Source organism: Fundulus heteroclitus, chromosome 22 (genome assembly GCF_011125445.2).
Source record: "Fundulus heteroclitus isolate FHET01 chromosome 22, MU-UCD_Fhet_4.1, whole genome shotgun sequence".
In the NCBI taxonomy this organism is placed as follows: domain Eukaryota; kingdom Metazoa; phylum Chordata; class Actinopteri; order Cyprinodontiformes; family Fundulidae; genus Fundulus; species Fundulus heteroclitus.
The window spans coordinates 37,010,233-37,033,594 of NC_046382.1; the positions used below are offsets into that span (position 1 = coordinate 37,010,233).

The 23,362-nt window shown below is 39.2% G+C and overlaps 1 protein-coding gene across 1 annotated transcript in view; it reads right to left on the minus strand.

Annotated features, from left to right (window-relative positions):
• Positions 1 to 23,362, minus strand: part of cdh5 (cadherin 5) — a 40,750-nt gene that overhangs the window by 9,606 nt on the left and 7,782 nt on the right. The window contains exons 2-13 of the mRNA XM_036125904.1: positions 18,267 to 18,512; positions 17,881 to 18,154; positions 17,549 to 17,674; positions 17,230 to 17,397; positions 16,891 to 17,072; positions 13,298 to 13,405; positions 12,070 to 12,215; positions 11,832 to 11,965; positions 9,283 to 9,392; positions 8,898 to 9,000; positions 2,628 to 2,758; positions 2,377 to 2,491 (exon numbers count right to left, since the gene is read on the minus strand). Of these exons, the coding sequence (XP_035981797.1) occupies positions 2,377 to 2,491; positions 2,628 to 2,758; positions 8,898 to 9,000; positions 9,283 to 9,392; positions 11,832 to 11,965; positions 12,070 to 12,215; positions 13,298 to 13,405; positions 16,891 to 17,072; positions 17,230 to 17,397; positions 17,549 to 17,674; positions 17,881 to 18,154; positions 18,267 to 18,512 (1,843 nt within the window). The remainder of the gene's footprint in view (positions 1 to 2,376; positions 2,492 to 2,627; positions 2,759 to 8,897; positions 9,001 to 9,282; positions 9,393 to 11,831; positions 11,966 to 12,069; positions 12,216 to 13,297; positions 13,406 to 16,890; positions 17,073 to 17,229; positions 17,398 to 17,548; positions 17,675 to 17,880; positions 18,155 to 18,266; positions 18,513 to 23,362) is intronic.

Sequence of the window (23,362 nt, forward strand, 5' to 3'; positions counted from 1 at the left end):
AAAGTGCATTCCATTAAGTTTTTCTTGCTTGTCACATGTTTTTCATTGTGTCCATGGAGAATAAAACCGAGGACACGCAGGAGGAAAGCAGAGACGAAAACAAAAGAAAAAGGAGGAGCAAATATGGCAAGCAGCTGCTGACTGAAGAAAGAAGGCAGCGGGAGGAATCTGCGTCTTAAGGGTGAGGAAATCAAGCACAAGGACAGATGAGGAGAAAAGGAGGAAAGGAAGGGAAAATGTGACATTTGATTGGGCCCCAGGCCTCGGTCCCGATATGAACATCTAACTCTCAACGGACAGAAGGCATTAGCGATGCCTCTTAGTTGAGTGTGAGCGGGACTGATTTAAGTTTGCATGGGAAACCAACAGATTAATCTTTTACAACACACGCTCCTCAGTTTAATAAGCTCCGCAGATATCAGACTTAGAGGGACGGAAGAGGAGAGAGTGTTGGAGAAAAAAAAAAAAAGACCACTGAGAAAAATATCTGGCTGTCAGACCTGACTTTATGTGAGAAAATGTGCGTGTGAATGGCAAATTGCTTTGTGCCCAGACCGATAATGACAAGGGCATTGAATAGTTAATCTAGCTTGCTTTTGGGGTGTTTGATAAAGAGAGAGAAAGACAAAAAATGGGGGAGAGTGGTAGGCAAAGAGAGTGACAGAGACACCCTGAGGAAAAGAGGAAGAGAGAGATGAAGAAAAATGAAAGGCAAAAGGGGATGATAGTGAAGGAGTGTATTAATAGTTAATAGGTTGGGTGTTTGGTGGTGTTTGATAAGCAGACGGCACCTAAAGAGCTGATAAACTCTCCTTATTACCACTCCTATTCTTCCACTACTTTTCCCACACTTCTCCTTCCTAACTTCACCCAAACCACGTTCTGTTTCTGTCACTTAGTTGGACTGATCACGCCTCAAATTTCCGCCCCAGCTCGCCTGTAGCGTGTCTTTCACCCATCTGCGTATCCCCATATTCATGTCTTCATAGATGTTTTTTTTCCTCTGCGCGTCTCTCTGCCTCCATCCCTTTTTAACTTCCCTGTCTCTTTTCCTTCCATCTTCCACACTCCACATCCTAGATCCCTCATGTTTGGCCAACTATCTCCACTGGGCCTCTGATCTGACATGACAAGTGTCTCTTTTTCTCCAGGAAGAAAACAGAACAGGGGTGAAGGTATCAAAGAGAATCCTGAGCTCACAACCACAGGCATTATTTCTGCATTTGTCACTGCATTATTCATAAAACCAACAACGTCAGGGATGGGGGTTGGGGTTCCCCCACAAAAACGCAAATCAATTAGTGCTATATCTGTGCACGTGTGTCAATCGCTCAATAGTGCACCAGTCACCGCTGCTGTTTAAATGCAGAATACTGGCTTTTAGGCTGGTGGAAGCCATAAAGCCACCCTATACCTTAAGGTTGTTTGAGGGGATTTGCAAATAGGAAATAAACTCATTCTTGTGCAAAGTAAGTTTAATAGTTTTGATAAATGTCAAATGAAAAAGTAAAAAAAAAACTTGAAAAGGTATGCATTTTTTTATATAAACTACATATTGTTTTATTAAACAGCATGCTAGCAAAGACATATCACACCCTATGCAGATGAGTATGTGAGCTTTCTTTTGTATTTCAAAAAAATTGAAAAAGAAAACATTACAATCATAAAATTATGAAATGTCTGCAATAAAGTAAAGAAAAATACATTCACAGTGCAGAAGACATTTTATAGACTTCAGAAAAAGCTACTAAGTAGTATATATGAAGGTAGCATTTAATCATAATGGAAAAATATGTGTATAGTGGTATAAAATGTATAATAATAATGATAATAATAACAATAATGTCAACTAAAACCAAAATTACTATAGTGAATTCATGCTTTGTCATCCATCCTGCTTATAACCATATAAAAATATTATAATTGCTATAATCACAAATTTTTCAGAATACCATGGAATTTCTGTAACGCTTCACCCATCTGTTTATCTACTTATTGTATATGATTTAATCATTTGGTGTTACTAAATATTTTTAGGGGAAAGACAAGGAATGACAAAAGCATTTCTAGAAGGGATATTGATAAAAATGCTCTATGAATTTACTTTACATCTTGAAAATATTTGTTTCCCTGCATTCAGTTAATATCCCCAGATGAGTGCATAGTCAAATTAAAGGTAATATGCAAATAGATAGGTTACAAGTGCTGATAAAAGAAAGAATAAAAGCACACAAAAAACAAAAGAGTTCAGAAAAACTGAGTGAAAATCTGACCGCCTCTGATTTAAGCTTGTTTGCTGTTGCGATGACCCAAATAACTGAGAATTTGCACAGGCAAAAGAGTTCATGTATGAACCAGGAAAATATAAAAACTTACCCAGTATGGTCAGTATGCAAAGCAGTATGGCTATGAGGGCATGGACACTGACTCCCATCCTTAGTTTACTGGCTTTACACTTTGAAAAAACTCGCTTTGCATCACACTGGCATGACTAAAACAAAGGAAAGGAAGCAGTCAGTTCATTCTGTTGCATACAGCTTAAAAATAAACTTTTAGCTAAATTAATAATTTAGACAATACGTTTCCCATTCATTTGTTGAGCTCATCAATCAAACGCATTCACAAACCTTAATTTGCAGTTTGGTGACGCTGTGCAAGGGAGGCTGATCTCCATCACTGATGCGCACTTCCACACTGTAGTCACTGGAGTCCTCCAGGTTGAAGGGGCCCTGTTCCACTATTAAAGCTGCTGTGTTGTCTGCACAAGAAATATTGTAATATGCATAGTTAGCATACATAATGTCTGTTTGCAATGTAGCATGCATAACTGTCTCTGATTCAAAAATGTTCTTCTCTTTTCTGGAAATTATACTTAATTAGTTTGATTTATCATCTGGTTTTCTTTAGAATAAATACAGATTATCTATTTCTTTATTTCTTCAGTTAATTGTTTACAAGTGGCAAAACACTTCCTGTTATTCGGCAATTAGTCTGAGTGATTACACATAAACATCTCTGATAACTGGCAGGAACAATATATATTCCTTGTCCTCCTAGCGTGTAAGCGCCAGATTCTTGAAAGCCATGGTGTGAGTAGATCATCCAGTGTTCCTTGTACTGACCCCTGCTATTGAACTGTCTCGTTCCTGTTTCCCCGGTCTGCCTTGCCCTTGTCAGATACTCCTGTTGGCTTCTGATCTCTGGACACTGACCTCCTGCCTTGCTTGTCGACCAAGCTTGTCTGCCTCTGCCCCTGTCTGGATTCTCTTGCCTATTGGCAACGATCCAAGCCTGTTATCTCTTGTCCTGCCTGGCATAATCAAGAACTGAATCAGTATCCAGTTATTTGATTCCCCAAGGCGGAGCCATCTGGATCATTCTTCAGAGCCAGTGCAACCTCCCGGCATCTGAAAAGCTAGCTAACCTAGCTCTCCTGTGATCCTGATACATTTTCCAGTCAGTTCCTATTCCAGCAACACTAGTTTTACAATCATCTCTCATTTTGGCTGAGTTATTGGGTCTCCAGATTCTGAGGGTGAAACATTACAGATTTGCATAATTTAAAGAATTAAGAATCAAGAATCTTTATTGTCATTACGCAGCCATAAGGAAATTTTGGTGAGACGTCGACTCTGAATGCACACAAATCAAAACACCCATGGAAAAACAAACAAAAAAAATTCTTGGCAGACCAGGGTTGACAAAGATATGAAATTAGCCTTATAAAAAAAAAAAGACTGGTTAGAATGCAACATGTTTTCTATAGGTCAGCAAAACAATAGAGTCATTAGTCAAATTGCTGGCAGACAGAAGTTTCCTGTTGAGCTGATGAGGGGAGCCGTCCACAATACACCACCGTTAAAGGAATTTCAGTGAATACAATGGCGGGAAAGAACCTCACATTGTCCATGAAAATTGCTTTGCTTTAAAGGCAAGTTTAAATAAAAACTAGGCCTGTCAGTGACTCAGGGCAGGTAGTCAATCTTGGGCAATCAATGATCAGCTAAGTTTGACTATACTGTGTTATAAATGTCACTTTGTTCCTAGATCTGAATCAGGCTTTAGGCTTGGCTTGTACAAACTAGAGTAATTTTGACTGAATCAACAATGAACAGGATTCTGTTTTTCTTCTGTACATCTTGTAAAGCACCTTGAGGTTTGTTGTGAAATGTTGCTATATGAAGGAATTGAGTTGATAGGAATCTGTCACAAATACTGCCGAAAGCCATCACAATCAAAACTACTGATGTAGATCAGTTCAGGCTAGATCTAGCTGAACGATTTGTACATGTTAGTTTTATAAGCAACGGTTGATAATGGTGTTCCACAGAGTTCTATGCTAGGTCCAGGGGTCTCAATTATAAAACATTGTGTGGAATCCATACTAAAAGTGTACGTACTATAAAAAAGAAAAAATTGCCGTATGGCAAAAAAATATTCAGATTTATAAAACCAAGCACACGCAAAGAAGCAGGTAATCTCGCTTTATAGATGACAGCTGTACCTGAATGTTTGCGTACCTGGTTCTACCTCATGTTCTTCCCTCAACACGCCCAGATTCAACCATAAATGGTCAATGCAAAGCACCTTATGAATGTTGATGTGGGTTATAAGTGTCAGCTTTTTTTTCATGGTGATGTGGCAAACTAGGAGAAAAGCTGAAGAAACTCTAGAAATTTTTCAAACAGAGGCGTTTATTAGATGAGAAAATCAGAGGTAAAACCACAGATGTTGCCCACATTAAAATAACTTGTTAAAAATGAAACATGATTACTGTTTTGCAATGTCAGATGAAAGCCATATTTCGTGTTGAAATTCCTCTGAGGCTGTGCGTTCAGATCGACATGCAGAGAAAAGAGGGAGACCAGGAGGAATGCCCCCAAAGATTTTCCCATCAAGTTTTTTGTTATAGATCACAACTTTTGCGTGGAAAATGCCAAACACACGTTTCAGGCCCTATTTTGTGCGTACGTAAGCTTTATAAATGAGGCCCCAGATCTGTTTTCTGAAACCTAGCCCATCAAATGTGATCGAATTGAATCACATTGCTGTGGTGAATCAACAACAGTCTGGATGTGCAATAGCTGCAGTCCTCAATACAAAATCATCAGTAACATCTAAATAAAAGAAGTGAATTTTTACTCAAGTATTTCATTTAGATATCTTGATAGCAAATAAAACTATTTGAGCTAATGGCTTTATCACCATTTTGCTTTAGCTAAGAACTTAGACTGTTTTCTCCATGCATGCAGAGAGAGTATATAGCAATTTAAAACGCAGAGTCTTTATGACAAAAATGTCCAAAAGAAGAATTCACTGAGTGAATAAAAGATAAAAACAGTGTCTATCAGCCCTTCATCCCACCACTCTTCTCCTTTGCGTCCACCAATCGTTCTCTGTTTGATTTCCCTTCTTAATCCCGTCTCTGCGGATTTTGGGATATTCCTCACTGCCCTCTGGAGATTTATTTGGCTCTATCTCATTACTCTTCTTTCCCTTTTTCCTTGTTTGTCCCCTGCCTCTCTGGTATTAATGTGGCAAGCTTCGTGTAGCTGCCTGCACACAACACACAGTCGCGTCGCTTCACAGTGCAGCTACACTGCCTCTTCCCTGTACTGAAGGTTGTTTTTGCCCGTTTTAAAGAGGACGAAGATTATTAATATTTTACAGCTTTCACTTCGCAGGTTTCGCTGTGTCTAGGTGTGCTTTGGGAGTGTCTGTGGTTGTGTTGGGGACTTTTTTTTTTTTTTAAGGCAAGCGGATAGTCCTGCGATTCACACTGACAGCAGTTAAAAGACAACTATTCGCGTCTGTCCTCTGTCTCCTTCATTTCCTTGTTGCACCTTTCATCTTCTTGAACCTCTCTTTTCACCGGTTGACATTTTGATTTGATTCCTTTTTCATGCAGTCTTTGCCTCGCAGCTATTTCTTCTTTCCTGTCGTTACTTCTTTATTCTTCTCGCCCCAGCCCTCATACTCTGTTCCCTAATTTAGTCCTTCATCCGTGCTTTATTTTTTCTCTCGTTTTCCCTCTGCTATTGTTCTGTTTTGCTTATTTTGCGTTAGATTTTGTTATTGTATCCATGATATTTTCTTTTTATTAAGAATTATCAGCAGAGATTTCATTTCAATCTTCCTTTTCAAGCTGATGTTTATGCTTCTCTTTTCCCTCGTGCCTCCTCTCATCTACACCTCTCCCTCATTTCTTGACATCTCTCTGTTCTCCTTTCATCTGTTCCTCCACCTTTGCCACGCATCTCTCTCCTTTAGCTCTTCTCTATCTTCCTCTCCCTCCATCACTGCTACATGTCAACTGCTCCAGGCAAATGAAGAGTGGAAATGGATGAGGGTTGTTTATTCCCTTTTTCCTCTCTTTTTCTTGCTTTTAGAGCTGTTCAAGTTTCACTTAAATCAAATATTAACACTTTGCCTCAATCTTTCATCCGACTACCTGAGGCTCTGAGCATTTGGCAAGCCTTTTCTGGAGGCATTGTCTTCTAGCAAAATGTACCCATGAAAAATGATGAAAAAACACTTTGCACTGCCGTTTTGTGACCTACTGTATGTAGATGGTGTTTCCCAAAAGTGTTCATACCCCATGACGTTTTTTTTTTTTCTCATTTTGTCACGTTCCATTAAACGTGACATTAAAAACTTCAATGTATTTTATTGGGATTTTATTTTATAAACCAACACAAAGCAATGCATAGTTGGAAAGTGGAAAGAAAATTAGAGATGGTTTTAAATGTATATAAAAAAATCTTTCATGTGTGGCATGGCATGTATTTTAGCCCTCTTGTGAAAACATTGAATAAAATTAGTAGCCACCATCTACTTTCAAAGTTACAACATTAACGAACCAAGAGTGCCTTGAACCTCAAGAAGGACAGGTCAGGGATAAGGTTGTTAAAAGCAGATTAGGTTTTAAAACAAAACCCCAAGATTTGAACATCTAATGGACTAGGGCTGGACGATAAATCAATGACTATATATATATATATATATATATATATATAGTGATGGATAGACGTGTGGTGTGACAGAACAAAAAGGGTCAATAACAATTTCAATACCAGACCAGTTTTCCTCCTTTGCATTCTAGCCTATCATGTATGTTAATACTACAGCCATTACATTCTCTCAACCAATCACAAACGCAGACCCAGGAACACTAAGCCCCACACCTCTCAAAGAGCTCAGTGAGCACGTGTTCTTTTTTTACAAAACTTTTTTTTTTTATATATAATAGCTTGATTGAATAAAGGGTAGAGTTTGAATTCAGTGTTTGTGTGTTCTTTATCTAAAAATGGGTCATTAAGCAACAGCATAAAATGGCCAGGGCTGCACTTACAATATATGTTTTTAATTTTTTTAAATTCTTGATATCAATATAATTTCTGTTTCATCAATATACTTTTTTCCTATATCATCCAGTCCTGTAATGGATTATTATTCATCATCTGGAAATGGAAAGTATATGGAGCACCCTAAAACCTTCCAAGACATAGAAGTCCACGCGAAATGACGATCTGTTCTGGGAGAGAAGCGTCCCAGATGCCTGTGTGCAGCATCATGCTGTGGAGACGGGATTTTCTCCAGCAAGGATAGAGAGGTTGGTCAGAGTTGATGGGGAAATGGAAATAGCTTAACACTAGACTATTCTGGAAGAAAACCTGTTAGACGCGGCAAAAGACTTGAGACTGGAGGCGAGTTTCAGATTTCCAGCAGGACAACTCTAAACACACAGTCTGAGCAACAATGGAGTGGTTTAGCTCAAAGGCCATCCATGTGTCAGCACGGCCCAGTTAAAGGTTTAGATTTGTATTTATGAAAAAATTATTATATTAAAATGATGAGCCTTTTCCTCCTCTGATTTACTATGAATATGTTTTTTAATTGATCTATCACATATAGTCTCTTAGCAATACAAAAATGTAAAAAAGTTTAAATAAAGAATTAAAAAAAAATAAAAAAATCTGAAAATCTGATGTAAAGTAGAGCGCCCTTTGCCTAAAGTTTAATAAAATTTTTCCCCAATATGATCCGTGTACCACGTGAAATGAACGGGTGAAACGAACACATTTTCTCATTTGGTCTACACAGAAATATTGCATTTTCTAGCAGAGGGATTCACATGGAAGGCCCATATTTTGCTCTCAGTGTCTTGACCTCAACTTCCCCTCCGTTTTCTTTTCCTGTGGCTCAACAGCCACACTAAAGCTCAGAGATTTACAGTACACTGTCAAGGCACCGACTCTAACAAGAAAACTGGAGCGCAACCCTGTTATTTTCATTGGCTGCTTCCCAGAATCCAGAATTTGGATGGTGGTAATCTTTGAATTTCTGAAAGCCTTTTGATACGTCCATTACGTTCATGGGCTTTTACACGCCTGTGGGAATGATTGGTAAAGCAGAAAAGACGGCTCTCACATACTAAAATTAAAATGAAAAAGCTTTGAAATTAGAAAAACTGAAAATCAGAGGCTCCTCCGAAATATTTTAAAGGCGAGGCGCCCATGGTGACAAGCAAAAACTCATAATGCATTTAGGGACGGTGGGAAGGTGGTGCTGTGAGTCAGTGACAAACATTTATAAAATCAAGAAAGTTAAACATAAACATATGCTCCAACTCACCCCCCCCCCCCCATCAATATGAAACAGTGTCCCAGTGAACTTAATATGAACACATTTTTTTTCTTTCTAAGGAATAATGAAGCGCAAAAGTAGCACAGAACCATTCAGCTACAGCTAATCAGCGCTGAGCACTGTGCCTCTGATAGTTTCATCTGTTGCCTGGCAACAACTTAGGAGGCCCACTGCAAGCTCCTGTTTTCACTCGGATGGATCAACAGGTAAGGAAACAGGAAAGCAATTATCACGAGAGTACAAGCACTCACTGCCGTGGTCTTTGACGGAGAAGTTGAAGCTTTGGACGGCAAGGCTGAAAGTGAAGGTCGCTGGGCGATCGTCTTTGTCCGAGGCTTCCAAGATGCCAATTACCTGAAGAGGGACAATGGTATTAATGAGAGGAAATGGACACGGGAACACTAACGTTCACAACGGTGGATTCTGTTGCATGTTGTTTTAAATGTGCTAGATTTAAAACCTTGGTTCAAAAAGTATTCTGAAACAACACCAGTTATAGGAGAAGAGACAAAAAATAAAAACGTTAAGGTCTGGCGGTATGTCTTTTAGATTCTGTTCTATTGTTTTTGAAAACCTGAATCTGAAAACAACAACAACAAAAAGCATTTCAAGGTATTTAAAACGTGCTTTTCTTACCGTGCCTTTGACGTCGTTCTCACACACGAAGATGTCATGGGCGATCAGTTCAGGTGGGTTGTCATTGATGTCCAGAACATTTATGTTAACGTTCACAAATGACACCAAACCTAAAGAGAGACAATTCATGAACATCTAAAAGGATGTTGTGATTACGTTTGTGACTAGGAGATAGTTCGCCAAGAGCTTGTAGAGATGCTTCAGAGGAAGGTGGAAATACGGCACTAAGGAGTAAAGTCACATTGAAAAATCTAGCAAGAGAGAAAGAGTTGGTTATTTTGTTAGCTTCGCGAGCCAAGCCCACTGGCTAATTACAGACTGGAGATGGATTTAGGAAAAGTTAGAACTAACGAGCAAGAGTAAAGCATCAACTACAACCAATGTTTTACAGATAAAACCCCTAATGCAGCCTGCTGAAGGGGAGATCTTACACTTTTTTTTTTTTTTTTTTGCTACGATAAAAGGAAACCATGTGCAGTTAAAATAAAGCTGACTAAATGCTAGGGAGACTTTGTGGATGGTGGGAAATATACTTTACACCCACCTTCTCTTTGCTACAAGCACATTTTTGATCAAGTCTGGAATGTTTGCAGCCTGCTGCATTTGCGAGCCTTTTATTTTTATTTATAAACCCAAAGCGTTATTCTGCTTTTTAACCAAAATGAATGAAACTATTGTATTTTCCTTCGTTTTATTGCTGTGTGTCACAGACGATGTACACAGAAGCTCCTCCTCTGCAACTTCTCTGAGCGAGACGGAGAACAAGCCCAAGGAGGAGATTACAGCAGAGTACAGCTGTGGCTTCTGCAGCAGCTGGATGCACGTTTTTTTTTTTTTTTTTTGCTGACAATGAATGGTAACAGTACATATGTGTATTTATACACACACATCCTTGTCTAATGTACATAGTGAGGACCGTGCCTTGTCTTACGGAGACTTTCTATGGCTTAACCCTGACCCTAGCAAGGTTTATACTTAAACTCACCCTAAACCTAAACCTAATTGACACCATAGCGTTAAACCAAACCCCAAACCCAAAATAAAAGTGGTCAAAGTCCTTCCATTATTAGTATATACTCAACCCTAACCCTAAACTTAAGTACTAAGCCTAACCCCTAGCCCAGAAAAAAAGTGAGGACCAGAAAAGGTCCATCTAAGTATTCACTTTACTTGTAAAAATAAGCAAAAAATGCTTTTGCTCAGCTGCAACTACAGGTGAGCTAGCATTAAGGCAGTGCCTACACATAATAACTTATGGGGGTGACACATTGATTCTGTAACATTATTACTGTTGGTATACATAACTCTGTTTTAATGAGGATAAATTTCATTAAAGAAACAACTGTTGCATACTGCGTCTGTAGTCTATGTCTAAGGTTAGGAAGGTTAATGGTTGATAATGATAAAAATGGATACGCTGTACGTCTACTTCAGAGAAAAGCAGCCAGAGCACCATAACATGGTCAGAGATAATGTCGCTTTATTTCACAAACATGACATCTAATGGGAAAGACAAAAGAAAAGAGGTCACATCAGAACCTGTTGGGCTCTCAGACTCTCAGGGGAAATGATTACACCTAAAATCCTACACTCCTCGTTAAGTTTTCTTAGCTGGTTTCAAATTATTTAACATTCTTACAGTGGAGACTACGGGGGATTACAATATTTAACACTCAACTAAAAAATTAATTGTCACTCAGACAGCCTCTAATTTTTTTTTTTTGCCAAGTTCCCCAAATCTATTTGAAGATTTTCCTGCTCATAGATATTTTATTTTCTCTTTAGGCCCAGACTCCTGATCACCCAGCGCTTGTTTATTATTTACTTTAATGGACAGTTCTGGCAGTGATTAGCCATGATTATAATTAGCTGTGAGCAATTTGCGTCACTGACGGATCTGATTAAGGTCAAGTGACTGAAAAGTTCTCTATTTGTGAGCTCCGTGTTTGACAGGTATTTTTGTGTTGTCGCATTAAAGCATCTCTTACGTGCATTTGCATCTTCTTTTGAATGTTCCCCCTTTGATAGCTCTCTTTATTGTCTCTTGCCCTGATATTTTAAAAATATCTTTAGCACAGAACAAATAGTATATATCGAGGACCTTGTCAAGCTCAGGGGAGCTGTGTGCTGCCTAAACGTTGTGACAAGCAGCTAAAATAGATCTCTGGATTTCATTCATTGCTCGTCTAAAAATATAGGCTTTGGGCTTAAAAGCTGCAAGTGAACAAAAGGACTCACTAATGTGATTTTCCTGCTTAGTCGCTGTTTCCAGAGTGGGTCGAGCAGGTGTTGCAGCAATGTGTCGAATCTATAATAAAATCCCCATTAATGTGTGACTCTGGCAGCCTTCATAAAGCGAACGGAAAAGAGCCACCCGTCCAAATGACAGAACATACTGTCCCTTTAGGCCCTTCTTCTGTAACGCCCCATTGTTAAAAAGAAAAGAAAAGAAAGAAAACACATGGTTTCCATCTTTATGTGAGGATCTATTGTTTCAGGGTGACAGGATGAATAAAGCCAAGCAGTGCTGATGCGGGTGTGGGACGTACCGTCGTTCTCCTCCTGCGCCTTGACTTGAAACTCGTGTCTTTCCTGCACCTCTCTGTCCAGCTTCCTGAGGACGGACAACTGACCCGTGAACGGGTCGATGCCGAAGGGTAAGCCCGCGTCTAAGATGGAGTACCTAAACAACGGGAGCCAGAGATCAGCCCAACAATCGGGGTGCACAGCTGGATGACAGCTGGAGTGTTATTTAGTCATCTGAGTGGGTGTGTGCAGAGCCCATACTCTATGCGCTTCTTGGCTCTGTCGGGGTCTCTGGCTTGGATCGCTCCGAATGGTCTCGTCTCGACCCGCTCCTCGTACACGCTGAAGTTATAGGTGGTTTGGGTGAAAACCGGTGGCTCGTCAACATCTATCACCCTGATTTTGACCTGGTGGGGATTAGTTGTAGCAGTTGAGAGACAGCGTTGACTTGCCCCTTGGACAGGATTCAAACATTCTTCCTAACTTTAACTTCTGCTTTGTTATTAGCAGCTCCTTCTTTGGAACATTTTGAACTGGCAAATTTATAGGAAGCCATAATATGGGTCATCAACAAAAAGGGACGGTGCACCAATATTTTCTCGACTCAGATTTTCAAGTTTTTAGGGTCAGTCCCTGTTCCGGGGCTCATAGGTAGACTAGTAACTGCTCAATTTTTGATTTAGGTTTAAGTTTTCTTTTTTCATGAAAAACATCAGAAGATTTGAAAGCATCTTGGTCTTTTTTGGGTATCTATACTAGATTCTGTTTAAGAACCAAAAAAAAAAAAAGAAGAGAATTAGTGTTCATTTATCTTTTGTTCTGTCACTATCTCCAAAAAAAAAAAAAAAAACTGCGCTAATGCATTTTGACTAATACTCAAGGTGTTGCAAATCCTAGGCAATGTGAAAAACATGTTTTCACATATTTGAAAAAAGTAAGAGTTTTTTTCCTTTAGTTGATGGAAGCCGAAGAAAAGACAATTAGAAATTCAACCATATTTCGATGCTTAATTTCCCCCTTTTTCCATTTTTCATAACTATGTAGGAACCTTGTACAGAGTTGTGCAAACATCTTTCTTTGGCATATTTGGCTTTCAACAAGGCATAGTTATGTCTGAAAAAGGGATCGACAGATTAACAAACTACTGATCAAGACAGTTTTAAAAGATAAAAGGTCTGGCCTCCCTGGGAGGAAACACAGAAGAAGTCTAGAAGTGGTTCAAGACTTTTGCACAGTACCGTCTACATCTAACTTTTTTGTGTTTCTATATTCTTTCTGGGATACAGTAACTGATTACCTCTTTTTCTGAAAGAGGATATTTGTGCTTTAGCCCTTATGGTTGAATATTTGCTGAACTTAAAATTTAAATACAATGTTTAAACTTGCTAGAATCAATAACAGAGTTCAAAGGAATCCAAACATAATAGATATATTATTAAGATATTTTGCTTTACGCTGCTATTCTGGTATTAGAAAGGGAAAGAATTACCTGTGCTGTTGTGCTTGCAGTTTTAAAGTTGTCTGCGGGAGAAAACTGCAGATCTTCTTCCACCTTGACAGTAAAAGTGTGGCTGTTCTGTGTCTCATAGTCTAAAGCCTGGGGAGAGAAAAGAAGATGACGTCGAACCTCCAGACACCATGTCATTTGCACATTCAGCGCCATGCTGCTCTAAAGTTGAATTAATCCTCCAGAGTTTTTTGTGAAAACATACGGTTTCTTGTTTTGTGGGAGTAGGAACACATTTGCACCTAAGTGCACAAATGCATCTCTTATGTTTGCGCTGAGTGAGTTTGCACCTCCGTTTACCCGGACGAGAACGGCCGTTAACTCCAGGTGTAAAAAGGCTGTAAATGTAAAACAACCCAGGAGACTCCATCTGGCTGAACGCATCATTTAGAGTTTGTCAAACTGACCCTAAACTTTTTTTTGATGGAAGCGACTTTGGGCAGACATAGACAAAAAAATAACTGTTTTAGGGAGAGGGTCTGATATTAAGTGAATTCCTCCACAATCAGAACCAAAGTAGAAGTCAATCAGAACAAACATGCCGGGCACTCACATGTCTTCTTCATTTTCAAAAACTCTAAATATAAGGATCAGTTTAATTTATAAGACAACGTTTTCTGTGGAGTTCTAGTATTGCTTTCAGAACTGAGGTTTTACTCCAACATCATTCTTGGATGGGATGTTGGAGTAAAACAATCAGTCCATCCGTCCACTCATTCACTAATTTGAACTTGCGGTCTAAAAATTGCTGTGCACTTTAATACAACAGTAGTATACACAGCAGCCTCATAAACTATATGTAAACAGATGTTACGTATATGTCATTAGTTGTTAGAGGACTTAAAATGTAAAGGTCCAGACTATAGTCATAAAAATGGCCTGTGGGCTGCAAAGTGAGCCTTCTGCTGCTTAGCATGACCAACATCTCTGTGTGGATTGGGGGTAAAACTGAAATCATGTATTTGTTGTGCAAATAGTAAGAGCCATAAATGATACTCTGGACTGTTAAAGCAATCATATCATAAGAGGAACGTTTGCCGTAATAATTAGGAGCTGGAGCTGCTGTTAGATCAGTGATGCTGGCTGTGTTTACGGTGCTAATCACAACTAAAAGCTGTTAAAACAGTGTAAAAATTGTCACTGTCATCTGGTCTGGACTTGCTTCCACTACCATAATAATGTGAGCAATGTTTCAAAGGATCTTTCTGACTTTTAAAACAGATGTGTGTAAAAGTCAATAAAACTGCAGAATTGAGTTAAACTGCAGCATGACCACTGATATTACTGTGTACAACAACAACAGAAAAAAACGTTAGTTAAAGTAAAACCTAGATTAAAAAATATCAGGATTGGCAGATGTAGGAATTCACATAAAGAAACTGGATTGGAGCATCTCTAATGCGTATGCAATTTTTTAATGCAGGTCAGGCTTTTTTTTTTTAACTTTGCTCTAGTCAACGTCTGCCTTCAGAAACGACTTGGTTTCATCATAGCATCTACTTTAAATCCTTGCTGGGATTGTTAAAAGACACAGCTTGACTTCAAAGAGACCCGTCGGCGCTGTAGATTAGAGACACGCACTTTCTCACTTCCTAAAATGAAAATTCCCACCTCAGTATTAAAGACTACTTTGTATTACGAACTTGAACCTTGGAATCATTTTGTTTTTAATTATTTTACAGTTTCTCGCAAGAATCTTGAGATGAAAATATTAAAGAGCCTCCTCTGTGAACATATCTCTAATGAAAGTTTAGGTTTTCCTTCAGTTTTTAACATTTATTTAAGCTCCGTGATAAAAAGCAATTTGCATCCGCTTTGTTTCCATTTCCTCCCGCTGCACTACAAAGCACGCTTTTCATCTGTGGACGGGACAACGCAGGTAGACAGGAATATTCTGTTAACAGGATTATTCTCTGTAACAAGGATGCTCAGTCGCAGGGTATCAAAGGCACTAGTAAACAGCTTAGCACGAATGAAACCTTGGCGGCGGTGTGGACGATAGCTGGGCTTAGTCTGTAAACACAGACGGTGAGGAAGATGAGAGCGGCTGTAGGGCTGAGGGGCGAGTGGAGCAGAGAAAAGATCGGGGTTCGATTTGGTTCCGGGCCAAGAAATTACCCGGCTTATTTTATAAGAATATATTTTCAACTCTCTGAAGTCCTAAATACTTTATCTTGACAAGTGAACCTCCTGAAATTCCTGCAAGCATAAATATCTCCTCCAACCAGAAGGAGGAGGTTCCAACACAGCGTTGTATATTACTGTCAGCCTGCAAAAAAAAAAAAAAAAAAAAAAACATCTTGCATTTCAGGGTGAAGGTTTGCATTTTACACTGTAGTTATTTGGCAGTAGATGTAAGGAAGCATGATCAAAAAAAAAAATCCCACATAATAAGAACGTCAGTATACTGGTACGTGAGAATTTTAGGAAATCCTGTCAGAGCACTGCTGCTATCATCCTTCTGCTCGACTCTTGTGTGTTTGTAATGTTTGCCATACCAGAGTGTATTTTTACACTCGCCTTTTAATGTTTGCGAAGGAGCTTTCCACCCGTTTCTGGGGCTCGAACATTTGAACATGAGGATTTTACACATCCTTTGCGGTTTTGACTTCTTTGGGGAGTAAATTTAGAAGAAGCCCATCCATGTTTTGTAGTTTACCCTACTTCAGGTATTCACAGCTCGCGTGTCTCCAGGAAACAATTCATGTGCAACACTCAGGCTAAGGTTAGTTGTTTTTCTTCTCCAAAAAGTGTCTTCTGAATACACTTTTGTCTGCCTTGCTTAAGTTTCATTGCAAAACAAGGACGGAAGGTACAGTATATTTCAGGACTTTGACGAGCTGTGTTCATATTTTACATTTTTTCTGAAGAGTTGCAGAATTTTGGTTCAGAGAAGTCAAACTATGCAATGGACGAGCTGGTGACCAGAACTGGAGAAATTTCACTTGTTTGGCCAAAAGGAAAATGAAAAATGTCAGCGAAACCATTGTGCCTCAGCGGTTTATGGGTCGGAGCTAACTACAACAATATTGGATGGTGGGAGGAGCTACAAAAGCAAAAAAAAGGGTACAAGTTTAGTATCAGTGTTTCCTTTTAAGTATTCAATCTATGTCTGTCCCCAACAACCTGGTCTGAAAATGTCAACAGCCTCTTAATAGAAAAGGCTTAAGATTAGAGGCTGCATTCTCTGGGAAATTCAATTGCAGACCGCTGTGTTAATAACACTAGCCAGGTTAACTGTTCTAAACGCTGTATGATGCATGCTTGAAAAATATTTTATATTACTCTGTAGAGCTCAGTACGGAGTCAACAGAAGGTTTAAAATGGCCCCAAAAACTCTCACCAATACTTCATAAGTCTAAATATTTGGAATAATTTGACCTCCCACATGTGTACCCTCTAGAACATCTCCCGACTAAAATGTCTCTCAAAACATGAATATTGATCCATTAAAGTCTAAAAGTTAAATCTTTGTTACACCACCCTGTGCTTTTTATTCACCACAGGGTGAACAAAAAGGTCAGCACTGCCCGGAGACATCCTCCAATCAGTTTTGTCCCCTCCAGGCCTCCTACCTGTTTGAGCATCAGGATGCAGTTCTTGTGCGGTCCAGGTTTAACGCTGAACACTTTGCCACCCTCGCTTGCAATAGAAAACCAGGGTTGCTTGTTCTTCATCTCGTCTCTATCCGCCACCTCCAGCGTGCCAATCTTCTCATTAACATTAAGGTTTTCTGGAACACTTATTTCATATTCTCCTTGAGACAGAAAACAAACACAAAAACGGTATATATGTATATGTATATGTAGATATGGGTAGAGTTTCATGAAATAGATCTACACATTTCTTGAAACAATAAATGATCAGATCTGCCACTATATCATTGCTTAGGGTTAGATTACTCTGTTCCTTACTTCTGGTAAAAGAGGCTAAGTTGTCATTGGCATCGGTGATGGTGATGGGGACCAAGGTGGAGGCAGAGCAGCCTGTGGCCATTCCTTGCATGTCCTTAGCAATAACCACAACCATATACTGGCTCTTTGTTTCCCGGTCCAGGGTGTTTGTCTTGGAGGTGATCACACCTGCCGAGCGACAGAGGAAGTGTTATCTCTGAGGTCGGCTCTGACTCATATTAAGGTAAAAATAGCCTTTTGGTGCACAGCTACCCAGAAAGAAAAAAAAAATCATTTGCTGAGAGAAAGAGTTGGAGTGAACAACACTACCGCTGCCTACCTGTTACCGGGTGGATTTCAAAGAGAGCAGAAGTCTCGTCCTCTCTTTTCAGGGAGTACCTGAGATCTCCGTTGTGAGTGTTTGGGTCATCTGCGTCAAACGCCTTTACGCTAGCCACAACAGATTCTAGAGGAGGGGAAATGTATGGATGTACATAACTGTCAGCCACGACATTAAATGTCCCTCCTTAATTTTTAGAAAGTAAACTAAGGATGTGCATGGTTTTTATTTTACAAGTGGATGCTACATTGACAGTAACAGGTGTGACCATTCCCCGCTTATCTTCACACTCAAGTCTATGTTTAAATCACATAAAAAGTGATCCAACGTACTCGTTCTCTCCGTGATGGATCCATTGTACTGCCTGGGGAATACTGGGCAGTTGTCATTGATGTCCGTCACTTGGACAACAAAGTCTCCTGCGTCCTCAATCAACTTGTTGTTTCCGTCGTACATCCTAGCCGTCAAATTATACGAGGCTTTCTTCTCTCTGTCCAGAGAGGTGGTGACATACAGGTTTCCGTTTTCCAACACGGTGAAGATGTCGTTCGCTCCTTCGCCTTCAATCGTGAATTTCTTCACACCCGAATTCAGGCTTGACCTTAGCTGTAAAATAAAAAGTAAAAAGATGGTGGCTGTGATCATTTCCAGCAACTTTTTTTTAGCAAATTTCTTCAAAAATCATAGACATCTTAGATTGGAAGGGTTTAAACCATACCTCTCCAATCTTATAGGGGATGGGTGCAGGTTTCTCTTCTTGTACATAAAGAGAGTTCCACAACCATTCTCTCTTCTTTCTGACCAGCACCGGGTGGGACTCTTTCTTCACAACGTCCGGCGAGACTTTTCTTTGTGGTACCACTACCACCCCAGAAGGGCCGGACCCTTGTGCAATGACCACAAAGGAGAGGAAGGCCAAAGTGACTACAAGTCCCGCTGTCCACGGTTGGAGCCACGCCATCATCTAAGACACATCGGGACAGAGCCAAAAGGAGGGAAAGAAGGATATGCAAAGCATGAAAGAAGGAAGAGGCAAGGCAGTGATGAGGGATGTAGAGATGGAAATGGAGGAGAAAAGAAGAGTGGAGATCACATTAAAACCACTTATCAGCTGCGGACAGACCCTTTCCCTGGGCCTGGGTGAGAATTAGAGGCAAGACCAAGGACTCACTGTCCCATTACAGTCTGCGGCTGAGCCCGAGGTCTGGCTATCGTTTAGGCCCAGGGCTCTTAAATCTTTGCAGCTCGGGACCCAAATGAAACATTTAGTCTCTCACCAAGGGACCTGTACTGAAAGCATTCCACCAGAGCGGTCATTTGGGGATCTATTAAACATAGGCCTGTGACCCATTTTAGGTCCTGACCCATTGGTTGCAGCAAAAGAGAGAGACTGGCAGGGAGGAGATGACATTAAAAGCCACTTTGGATGTCTGTATTAATCAGTCATTGACATTTCAAATTTTGTGACCACTGTTTAATTTTCTCATTCTTTTAATACAGCAAAGCAATTTCAGAGCAAAGAGCAACAGCTGTGTCTTTTAATGATACAAGAGCTTTGAGGCTAATAGCAGTTTACATTTAAAAGAAGGATTAGTTTGGTACCTTAATTTGTTGTAGTATAGCTTTTTGGTTGTTTGTTTTTTTGTAGCATAGTATAAGATTATCCGGGAGACTGCATTCTGTTGGACACTATACATCCTGGCCAGCGGCTAAAAACATCTGTTTAGCATTGTAGTCAGCAAAGGTCTATATTCAGAATAACTTCCCATAGCATCACAGTAGCTCAAAAGAAGATAAGATATTTTATTGTGAAATCTCTGTGATAGGAATTCTCTGTGTTTAGCTGTGTCAGGACAGGGTATATTACATGTTCCTTGATGTCACCATTTCTTTGCATCTATTCACATTTTTTGTATTTGAGGATCAACTGACCTGCAGCAGATAAAGTCGCAAATGCTTCAAGTGCTCCCAAGAGGTCAAATAATGATGAGCCAAATTATTTGAAAACCAAGAATAGATGTTGATCACAGCAGCCAACATTGTAATGTTTTTGCAGCGTTATTGTTGAGTCACAGTTGCATCCATTCTGAAACAGTTGGTAAATTACAAAGTATGTTAATATGTCTCAGAAACTTTTGGTAGCCTTGCTTATCAGTTTATTAAATTGTGTATGCTACAGTGTCAAATACATACAAAGGCATTGTCTCTTTATACCATCAAACAGAAGATAGATACACAGCAGTGTGACATCAGGATTAGGATGGATCATGTGAACACCACAAGTTTAATGTCATCCTAGCAAAAAGCTTTTGAATATTTTCCGTCATTGCTTGAGAAGTTCAGAAAACACTTATTCAACAGATTTTACATTCTCATTGTAAATCTTTTAAACACTTCAGACACATTTAAGAAATCTTGGTATCATCATATTTAAATGTTTCTTATATCATAAAAGTTTTTTTTTTGTAGAACGTGACATGTTCAGAAGATTAGCTGTCTTGATTAGGCCGTTTTTTTATTGCTTAATGCCATTAAAACAAAATTAAGGATTTATTTAAATTACTATATTACGGTATTATGAGCACCTTTTGAGTTCGTGGCTTTTGACTGGTTACAAAAGACTTGCATCATTTCTTTTTCTCTGCCTGAAAAACCATTTAGTTTAATTAAATCCTAATACATTTGCACAAGCACCGGGAGTCATGAGCGGAGCAGTTTTCTTTGCCATCTGCTTTTCTTACCATTTCTCCCCTGTCTGTTTTTGTCGGTCTCCCTCATCGTTCTCTTGTCCCCCCACTGGAGTCTATCTAATAAAGCAGAAATGCCAGAGAAATAATCCTCAAAACACTTTAGCCTATCTGCTCTGTACTCCGGTTGATATCTCAGCGCAGCCGTGTGCCGTCCCGGTGGACAGATTAGAGCATCTTATTGTCTCGCAGCCATTAGCAGCAGGGAGGGAGAAAGAGAGATTATGGTGAAGGGATTATACTGGCACAGTTCTTCTCGCTCTAATGGCCTAATCTCGTATTCTGCTGACCTCCCCTGACCTCTTCACACAGCTCTCCAGAATTTAGCGCTCAGAGAGACTCAACAGTGTTTTTTGGCCTTTGTCTGACTTCCTTTTGTTTAGGTTTTGTGTTGTTTCATTGTTGGTTTTCCTTTCAGGAGCCAATTAACTGAAAGGGAGTGTATTGTTCTTTATTACACTTTAGGACAGACTTCAGAATGAATGTCCGCCCGGCTCTAAAAGTGTTTACTGTGACTTCCTATGTTTATTATTTTCCCTGTTGGATGTTATGATTAGCATCTGATCACAATTATTAAAAATTCTTGAATCCTGCAATGATGTAATTTGATTTTCAGATTATCTCTTTTCTTTACACTTGTCTGCTAAATTTCTATTCAGTCTTTGTAGTTGATCTTAACAGCATAATGATTGAAATACAGAAAATGGACAGGCTGATTACAGTAGAAGAGATGTTGTGCTTTTAATCTTACCTACAGCAAATTATACGTATCTGAAAGTTGTGTGCTCAAGAAAATTCGGAAGAAATGAGTAAAGAGCTGAGACAGGACCAAGGATATGGATCATCTTTCAGTCGATCTTCTACCGTGTGTCTGATCTCAAACTAATAGTTCCAGGGAATCACCCTGTAGGTACTAAAATATGTGTTGTGTTTTGAGATCTCACCGAAAGAAGTTGGATTGTGTCTTTGTGACAGGCTGCTGGTAACAAATGGATAAATGGTCCGGTGAGTTATTTGTAAAACTGGTTCATGCCTCAACTTTTGAAGCAATGTTATGCAGATATTGATCTATATGTAGCTCAACAGCTTTGTGCAAAACTGTACTGAGAAAATAGTTAATGATTTTGAAAACAATGATACAATCCAGTTACACGGGATCAGCGAAGACTTTACATGTTTATTAGAGGCATAGCTTAATCCAGTGGAATGAGTTCTGTCATGTGAAGTGCTATCCAGTTGCTGTAAGCGTGTGATTAATAGGATAATCCAGTATTATGATCCCTCACTATGAAGGTGACAACCTGTTGTATCCTTCTTTGGGGCTCTTATTATGAAGTAGGAAAGGAAGTAGTTCTTGAGTTGACTTGTGTAGCTAAAAAACTAAACTAAACTAGCATTCTGTATTCTGTAAATACAGTTTGAGATTATTTTTTTAGCTTTTTAAGCAAAAGGAAATCTTAATAATTAAAGCTATAGTTGGTAATCCTGTTCAGAAATACTTTTTGTGATAATGGGTAAAATGCCTCATCTATCTTGAAATTGGTAAATACATTATGTATTCAGAAACAGGACATTAAAAAGAAATCGATCTCCGTGGGAGATGCAGGCCTGTAAAAAGTCTAGCTAGCAGTGATTTGTCGGAGTTTTGGTTATGTCCTCACCTCCCCCTGTCCCTCATGTTCCGGGGGGTATCACCTTATCTATTGGTTGTGCCACATGCCAATCATTCTGACGCGATCATGTAACACCAGTGTGCGTGCTCGTTCCTTGTTCCATTCCTTTTGCTGGCCGCACATGCGCACTTCTAGTTTATATGTATCCGGTTAGCTTAGCGGTTAGCTTAGCGGTTAGCTTCGGTGTTAGCCGTTCATAGTAGCTCCGTTGCTCTCACCGTAGACTTTGAACATGGCTGAGAGTCTCAAGAAGCGAACATGCTTATGAGAACAAGAGGATTGCCTCAGTAGAAAGAAATAGACCAGAGTGGATTTCTGAGATTTTTTTAAACGTGATCTCCCTGAGCAGTGGAAGAACGAGGTAAGATGGTCTTGCACATGCACAGTTGTTCAAAAAGGGGCTTGTGGAAACTTGCAGAAAAATTGCAGATCCTAGCTTTCAAGGAACACAAAAACTGCAAAAGGTGGACACGTAAAACCTCGCCAGAATATTCTGCACTGAATACTGATATTCTAAAACAAAGTTTCAGATTTTTGAGACCTTTTTGAGTTGTAAAAATTAAATCTTATCATTTCCAATAATGTTGCTTAAATCTTACTTCGTTCTCATGAATCCAAGATCATATATAAGGTGGTCTCTGGAGCTGGATGTATGCCCACACAGGTTCACTCTCAAAACTTTTAGGGGTAAGGCCAAGTTAAGTCTCAAGTCTGACTGAAATAAACATTTTCTCATCAAATCATATCTAGTACACTAACTCCAAATAGCTATGGGTTAGGATTCCAAACCTGTTCTATTTCTTCAAAGCATAATAATTATATGAGCATGTAATAATTATCTTTCAACTTATAATATTTGATAAACAATTCTGTTTTGATATTTTAAAATTAAATGAAGCACACAAAAAACAAACACTAAAGGCTGCTTTAGATAACTGTATTGATTTAATCTCCTCACTCTGATTTTGAGAACAATATTAGGAAACCTTTTCCGAAATCCACATTTAAAACCTTTGTTCTCAGTTCTAAATAGGAAAGATTTTCTCTTTTAAAGTATAAATGACAACACGATTAAACACAGCATTCATTTAGAGACTTTCGTGAGGTTATTGTTATGAAGCTACAGCTAACATGAACAGTTTGTTGGGAGCCATTAACAGCCATCCTTTCTCAGAAAAATATGTGCAGCAGATGCAGTCAATAGCTCACATATTGGCTTCATTTCATTCTTCATACATGCCAAGTAAGACTTGAGTCTTAATCCAGGAGTCCAAGTCAAGTTTCATATCTAGTTAGACTTTACATTCTTTTATTTTTGTAACTTAAATTTGACTCGAGTTGCTAACTTCTGGTAACAACTCAAAGGTACAGTTGTCATTAAATAGTTTTCATGA